The sequence below is a fragment of the Papilio polytes genome, unplaced genomic scaffold (assembly GCF_000836215.1).
Source record: "Papilio polytes unplaced genomic scaffold, Ppol_1.0 DF822845.1, whole genome shotgun sequence".
NCBI classification, from domain to species: domain Eukaryota; kingdom Metazoa; phylum Arthropoda; class Insecta; order Lepidoptera; family Papilionidae; genus Papilio; species Papilio polytes.
In genome coordinates this window covers 3,585,222-3,593,018 of record NW_013526359.1, presented here as the reverse complement: position 1 = coordinate 3,593,018, position 7,797 = coordinate 3,585,222, and the positions used below count along the sequence as shown (strand labels likewise).

General features: G+C 34.8%; 2 protein-coding genes across 2 annotated transcripts in view; one reads left to right on the top strand and one right to left on the bottom strand.

Annotated features, from left to right (window-relative positions):
* LOC106105335 (protein FAM114A2-like) overlaps positions 1-4,692 on the bottom strand; it is a 7,900-nt gene extending 3,208 nt beyond the window's left edge. The window contains exons 1-7 of the mRNA XM_013285625.1: positions 4,416-4,692; positions 4,093-4,305; positions 3,526-3,690; positions 1,593-1,806; positions 704-955; positions 301-426; positions 140-146 (exon numbers count right to left, since the gene is read on the bottom strand). Of these exons, the coding sequence (XP_013141079.1) occupies positions 140-146; positions 301-426; positions 704-955; positions 1,593-1,806; positions 3,526-3,690; positions 4,093-4,305; positions 4,416-4,583 (1,145 nt within the window). The 5' untranslated portion in view covers positions 4,584-4,692. The remainder of the gene's footprint in view (positions 1-139; positions 147-300; positions 427-703; positions 956-1,592; positions 1,807-3,525; positions 3,691-4,092; positions 4,306-4,415) is intronic.
* A 2,104-nt stretch (positions 4,693-6,796) lies between these two features.
* LOC106105503 (protein kibra) overlaps positions 6,797-7,797 on the top strand; it is a 73,788-nt gene continuing 72,787 nt past the window's right edge. Inside the window, 1 exon segment of the mRNA XM_013285853.1 lies at positions 6,797-7,324. Coding sequence (XP_013141307.1) covers positions 7,197-7,324 — 128 coding nt within the window. The 5' untranslated portion in view covers positions 6,797-7,196.

Below are 7,797 nucleotides of genomic sequence, written 5' to 3'. Positions count from 1 at the left end.
TACTTGTTTGCGATTTTAACTATCGAATACCGTATCACTAGTGAGATTATATAAAAAATTATTCAAGTAGTGTCAACTATGCCTATTCTATATATTTTTTTAATCTTTGACTGTAAGCCGTCAAAATGACCATACATACAAACTTACTACAACACAAAAAACAGTATCCTAAGTTTAAAAAAAACTACAAGTTTAAAACTGTAAATGAAAATAATTTTCAGCAAATAAATACAAAATGTAATTATTATAAAAATAAAAGAAAATGGAACTAGAACAGAAATAATAAAAAGTACAACTAACCGGCAACTTGCTGCAATGTTTCTTTAATATCCTGCCGCTTGCTCGGATCAGCTACTCGTATCCTCTCTTCTATCCTCATGCTGACCTGCCTCGACAGCATCTCTAGTGCCTCTAAGTGTACCAACCCTGGAAGAACATAACATCAAACATAGAAAATAATAACTTTATACAAAATTTACACTACATTTTTTACAACAAAAAATTAAAAAATTTTAGAATATCAAAAATAGACAGCAATACAGAAGTAACTACATTTTTTTTTATCTAGAAGATAAAATAAATGACACAATAAAGAAATATATAGACAAATTGAATCTCTGAGTGATTTTATAAAGTCAATTGTAAAAAAAATACTTATTTTACAAAAAAAAAAAATCAAAAATATAATATTTATGTAATTTACCTTCAAAATCATCAAACAGTGTTTCATAATGAACCTCCTTAGCCTCCCTCTTCTGTTCTTTGATCCTGTCTTCTTCATCAGCCTTTGCTTTCGCTTCTCTCAGCACTTGAGAGAGTACCGGCTTGTCAGCTGCGTCCAGACCCAGCATTGCTCGCTTCTTCACCAGGCCTGGGTCACCGTCTTGAAGGACTTCCATTGTCTTCTTACCGATGGTTTCTAGAGTATCTAATCCACCTGCTAAAACCTTTGTACCTGTAGATGAGAAAATATTAGTCAACAAAATGTTCATCTATATATATCTCTATATGTATACATATAATAAAATTTTCCAGATTTTGGAAAGATACTATATTCGCATTGCTGATAATGAAAATCGCCTAATTTAAGTCCCTTTCTCTTTACCACCCTTTCCTTATAAGGAGAGGTTGAGAAGGGGAAGTGGATTTGATGGTGGAGGAGATGCATAGGAAGGGGAAATATCCTCTTTATGTGCATCTCCTCTTCCGTCGTATAAGGGTAGGCAATGCATTTGCAATTGCAGATGTCTATGGGCAGCGGGCGCTTCGCCATTTTGGCCGATTCTAATGGCCGCTTGCTCGTTTGCCACCTTATGTAAAAAAAAAATCGCATTCAAAAAATTATTGTCTGTCTGTCGGTCTGTCACTTTGGGTTGGTTGACTTCACACATATCTTTGAATTTCTTCGCCGATATGTGCCGGCATCACGATGTTTTCCTTCACCGTAAGAACGTCGGGTAAATTATGTACATATGAAATTCGTAAAAAACGAAAATTACTTTGATATGGCAGTATTCGAACCCAAGATGTTTAGATTACAAGTCAAGTGCTCAAATCCCTGAGCCCATTTATTAAAAATTAACATCACTAACCAGTTGTTTCCACAAATTTTGTAACCCCCGATAAAAGACTTCCAAATTGAAATTGGGCTTCACTGTTCTTAACATCTTCCTGCTTTTCATTGTTAACTTCTTTTGGTAGATTTTCCTCTGTTTTACATTTATTTTCAGCACCTTGTGAAGTTTTTCTGGCAAGTTCTTCAGGGTCTGGTGCCCCAATACTGGTTTCTAAGACTGTTGAAATCCCCTGAAAGATGAGAAATAGAAAAATTATGTTCTGTATTAAAGGAATAAGTCATGTTGCACCTAAAAACTCTCTATCTATTCCTCTTTACAATACCAATATTATATATAATATCAATATTATAAAGAGGAAAGATTTGTATTTTTGTATGTATTGAAATAACTCAAAAACTACTGGGCCGAATTTAAAACTTCTTTCAGCATTAGAAAGGTAATTTATCTGTGAGTAACATGGGCTATTTTTTTTCATTTCACACAGTAAAGTCGCGAGCAACAGCCAGTACTATCATAAACGAGAAAGATTAACTAGATGCGTATATACTTAGCGTCGCAAGAACATCTTGGGATCACAATTATATTTGGTAGTTGTAAAACATAGTATAAAAGATGAGATCGGCTACTTACTAATTATCTTACTAGTATTATAAATGCGAAAGTTTAGATGGATGGATGGATGGATGTTTGTTAGCGTTTGTAGCCCAAACGGCTGAACGGATCTCCATGTAATTTGGCACAGGTTTAGAGCATAGTCTGGAAGAACACATAGTGTACTTTTTATCCCGGGAATAGTTACGGTTCCTGTGGGATTCATTAATTTAATTTTTTAATGTTTACTCGATCATTCTGCAATGGTTAAAAATATAAAAAAAGTCTGGATTACACATGGGATGAGGTTCAACCCCGAGAAATGTCCGGTTCCCGAGGGATACGTAGCTTTTTGTTATTTATATAGTTCGTATGTTTTCTAATACCACGCGGACAAAGTCGCGGGCAACAGCTCGTTTTTAACTAGTTAAGTGATGAGTCAAACTGCTCAGTTTAAATTATGTGTAGGTTTAATTTTAACTGAATACGTTAACTGTCAGTTAATATTTTGTCTACACATGCACATTTGTACAGCTTTAACTGAATAGTTCAATTAGTTACAAGTGTCAGAACTAAGTTAACTCAATGTTCATTTTCATTGCAGTTGGAGAAAATTGCAAAATATTTACTAATAAATACAAATATGTATTAAACAAACCTAAATAATTTATATCTAAATATATACTATTACTAGCTGATCCCATGCGGCTTCATCCGCATGAAATTATGAAAATTTTATTTTATTGTTCTATGTTCTATTTCTTGTTTATGGCTCTCCCTCAGCGTATTGGGCCAGCATCAAGGATTTTATTGTTAACATGTGTTAAATTATCAATTGCAAATGTCAAAATGATATGACATTATTACAAACCATGACAATTTTGCTTCCTTTATGTTGGCAGCAACTTATGGTCTCTTTCCCACATTAGGGTTTTTAACCAAAATATTTACCCTCTAAGTTTAATGGCGTGAAATATATAGCCTAAAGCGTGACGTAAGTGTAGTGCTTTTTATTAAAAAGTGAATTATTCAAAAATATGCTGTAGTTGCAGGCATTTTAGGCAACAAAGAAGTGAGTGTTTACGCTTTATTATAATAGTATAGATATAGTATAAAAATACAAATCTTGTTTCAATACAAAAGTATGTTAAAATAAGTCAAAAATTTCTAGTACAATATCAAAAAATTTTTTAACATTAAAAAGCTATGTTATCACTGAGTGATGTAGGCTATACTTTTATTTATTTTTTTATTCCACAACTTATCCAGTTGAGACGATAGCTTGTTAACAAATCATTTGACAAGCTCATAAAATTTGATATTGATAAAATTTTTATTTTACACAATAAATATATACCTGTGAAACTTGTGAGGTGAGGTTTGTGATGCCAGCGGTAGCAGTGCTCAGTATAGAGTCCATACCCCATCCCCAACCCCAGCCTTCATTCTTTGTTGAAGTTGTTGATGCTGCTAATTGTTCTGTCACTTCTTGTACATTCCTATCTGGTTGCTTGTTATTATCCTAAAAAATGAGAAACAAGAGTTTTGGTGTTAGTTTTGTTATGGGAGAAAGAAAATGTTTAAAAATTAAAAACATATAGCTACATTCCCTTGTTTCTTGTTTTATGTGTTCTATTTTCATCATATTAACAAAGCTTGTTAACTCTTAATCAGATATTGGGTAATTTCTACCCAATTTATATTACTGTAAAGTTTCTTTTTACTTCTTTATAGATTGATAGCTCTAATTGATACTAATCTTAGGATCAAAAACCAGAAATAAAATGAGATTTTTTATATCAAATTAATGTCTAAAAAACTCTTGTTTGATTAAAGTGAATGTTTCTAGCTTTTATTTAAACTTATATTATTTGGATATTATCAGATAGGCGAATATATGTGATGATTTAAATATTATAGCTACCTTGCCAGTTTTGGGTGGATCAGTGTCTCCCCAGTCGTCAAAATCAGTCCATCCCGAGTCATTGCTTGCTCCTTTTTCAGTATTTATTGTTGAGGCATCTGTTTTTGTCGTGTTTTCTGATTTCGGTACAGAAGTATCTTTTTCTGCGCTAACTTTTGTTATACTTTCAGAGCCTTCATCGATGTCAAAATCATCCCAACCATCTGTTGTTTCCTACATAAATGAGATCATAAGATATAGAGAAAATGATTTCATCAAATAACGCAATACAAAAAAACAATAATAAAATACTAATTTTAAGAAAATTGAAAAAGGATCAATACTTTTTTAGCCATTGAATATGTTTTTGATTGGCCTTTCTTGTTTTCCTGATCGGATTCTAAGTTATCGCTATAATTTGATGAAGATAATCGCTTCTTTCTCTCTTTCTTTTGTGGGCTGGTTTGACCTTCATCAGCACTCTCAAAATCGTCACTATCACTGGTAGGCATGGCGAATGATCAATCAACCAAATTAATTATTGACGTCCAAAATCCTTTAAAAATCCACTACGTGTTGCAAAGTTTTTGTAAATTTTGACAAATCGTCTAACTTTGGCACGTATCTGTCAAATTGACAGAACTGACATGTGCGTTCTGTTTCCACATTTTTTTTAAACTGTCTGAACCATTGGAAACAAGGCGAACGTTAAAAAAAAAACAAATAAATTATAATCCATGTATACTCTATACTGATATAATAGAGCGTAACGTAAACACTCAATTCTTTCTAATGTAGGATGACAGCAATGGCGACATAATAAAAAATAATCCCTTTAAATAAAAAGCCCTACACTTGCTATTTTACTTAGGCTACATATTTTCACGCTATTTAATTTGGGGGGTAACAAATTGGAAAAAAGCAATGTGGGAAAGGAACCAAAACTAAGAGCCAACAGCAATAAGGAAGAAAGATTGCCATTGTAACGGTAATTGTTATATGCCCATAGATAAACAGATTCGTGCATTTGAATTTTGACATTTGCATTTGAAAATTGTAAGTTTTACAAGTGTAAACAATGAAATAAAGTTTTTATTATTTCTTGCGGATGAAACCGCGCTGGTCTTTCTATATAACCAATTCATTCCCTAATTAACTTTCAGCCAAATCAGTCAGATATAGAGAAAAGGCGGTATAAGCACCCGAAAAAACGATCAAGTAAAAGTTTTATGCATGATTGTCTGATTGCGGGTTCACCAGGAGTCTAGGACCCCCCTTTGGATTATGGGCGTGCGTTTTATTTTTATTTTTATTTTTGTCAACCTTTAATAGTAAAGAAGTGATTGAAAGTGTGAGGAATAAAAAAAAAAACAAAATCTGATAAGAATGCTTTAATATCAAAAATTTACGGGTAATTACATTTGACCCTGAACTAACGTTCGCTTTCATCTGTCTTATACTTAATTCTTTTATGTAGGAAATACCATCCGTGTAGGTTTTTTCCAAGTAAAACCGGTCATTACTTTTTTGCGCCAATGTTTTGAATGAATTCGAAAAAGATTATAAACAGTGTAGATAAGACGTAGCGGTATTTAGATTTTGATAGAAAAACAAAACCTTCATATAGTAGACCGATGAATTAGTACACTATTTGGAGATTGAGTACATTATTTATACTGTCTCTTTTCTTCCAATTATTTCCTCTGTAAACATCTACACTCTATAGTAGAGATATTCGACTTCAAAGTCGACATTTACCTCGTTTTTCAACCTATATTGATATAAGCTATCCTCAATCCATCATTCTTTTCCTACCCTATAAGATTGGTAAAGGTAGGCTTAAAATTATTAACAAGCCCATCTCTACTGTGACTTACATAGCCGATTTTCCTTCTTTATAACCACGGTAGGTATATTATGGTTACGAATACGTAAATGAATATAAGAAATTGACTTACGATCTTCTAGCAATACGAACAATGTGTTTGTGTCTGCATGTTAAAGATTATAATAGGACTTGTTATAATGAATACATGGGTATTGTCATAACATACTTACTATGTAGGTACTTTTATTATGTACATAAGACAATTGCTACATATTACAATGTGATCACGTGTTTTATAAACATTTGAATGGTATAAAAATACAGACTATTAAAGAAAAATAATCATATCTATTCTTTATTAGATAATTATGAGGTGTCGCTCGCAAACTTGGTCAGCGCAAATTTAGACCACCCGTTACGTCATTTTGACAGCGCGGAATTTAAAAAAAGTAGCCTATGATATGCCTATCCATGAAAGCTATCCTCCAGTGAAAGTCCCGTCAAAATCGCCTCAGTAGTCTTTGAGATTGCCCGGAACACGGCTTGCGGACAGACAAAAAAGACAAAAAAAAAAAATTAAATGCGAATTTCGGTATCAGCAACGCAAATACATCACTTTCTCGAAATCTGTATTTTTTTTTTGATATTACAAACAGACCAAAGCTAATGTAGGTAGTACGCAACACTTGACATAAAGTTGATTCCAGTGAAGCTTTACTTACAGTGTTATTCAGTACGTTTTATGTCTATAATTCGTGTTGTTTCATACATACGCGCTGGAATGCGGCCCATACATATCTGTTTGAGTACGTATATGCGACGGAATCGTAAATAAATTGAATGGATAGGTACCTACATTTCGCGTTCACTGTTGCTTGGCTCGGTTTTGTAGTTCGCACTGTGAACTGTAGGCACCCGTCGGTCGTCGGCGGTTCGGCGTGTTTGCCAACCCACGGTATGTAATGTAAACATTGTGGTCAAGAGGAATGCATTTAGACGGTAGGTGCTGGTAGTGAATATTATCATGAGCGGTGATAACGTGGCGATGGGCGCCCGCGGCTCAGTCGGCGACGCGGGCTCGCGTGGTGCGGTCGCGTACTTTGTACGTATTGGCGGGAAAGTGACGTGCGGAACTGTTCGCGCTCGCGTACGCGCCGCATTCCATCGTGGGGGCCCTTCGCCGCCATTGGCCGATCCCGCGTGACGTCACACCTCGTAATGAGGTATTCAACATGGCCGTGTAGCTAGTTCGCGAGTGTGCTTCGTTATTCGTTTGAATGGATTTAATCAGTGAAATATGCCAAGGAGACGAAACGGTGAGATACCCTTGCCCGACGGATGGGATTATGCGAGGGACTTTGACGGAAAGTTATATTTCATCGACCATAACAGTAGAAAAACGACGTGGATCGACCCGCGAGACAGGTAAGTTTTCCGAAGAGAAGTGTTAACCCGTAAGAGCCCCATGTCAAAACTTTACATTCCAATGCGATTTCCTGAGTTTTCTGATTGAATTTATTGCTTGCGATTATTTAGGTTGTGGCTACCAGTGTTATTTTAAGTAATTCTTGTGCCGTACGTGATAAGAACTGTTTCTAAATAGAATAAATTGTGAAAAACAAACTGATCGTTCGCCGCGACGCAGCTGCTATCTGTCGGAAAGCACGCGCAACCGTCTCGATTTCACACGACATTCCACAATTGACTAACAACAACTGACCTAAACACAAATTATGGTTATCATTTTTATCCTTCAACGTATTCAACTCTCGTATTAACATGAGACCTCATTCGAATCGTGTTGGAAAGCGTTCGTATGTGGCTCGGAAACTGGTTAATATAAATAGTGTTTGCGATCTAGATGCTAAAATAAATGTACAGTTTGTAGTGATCGGGAC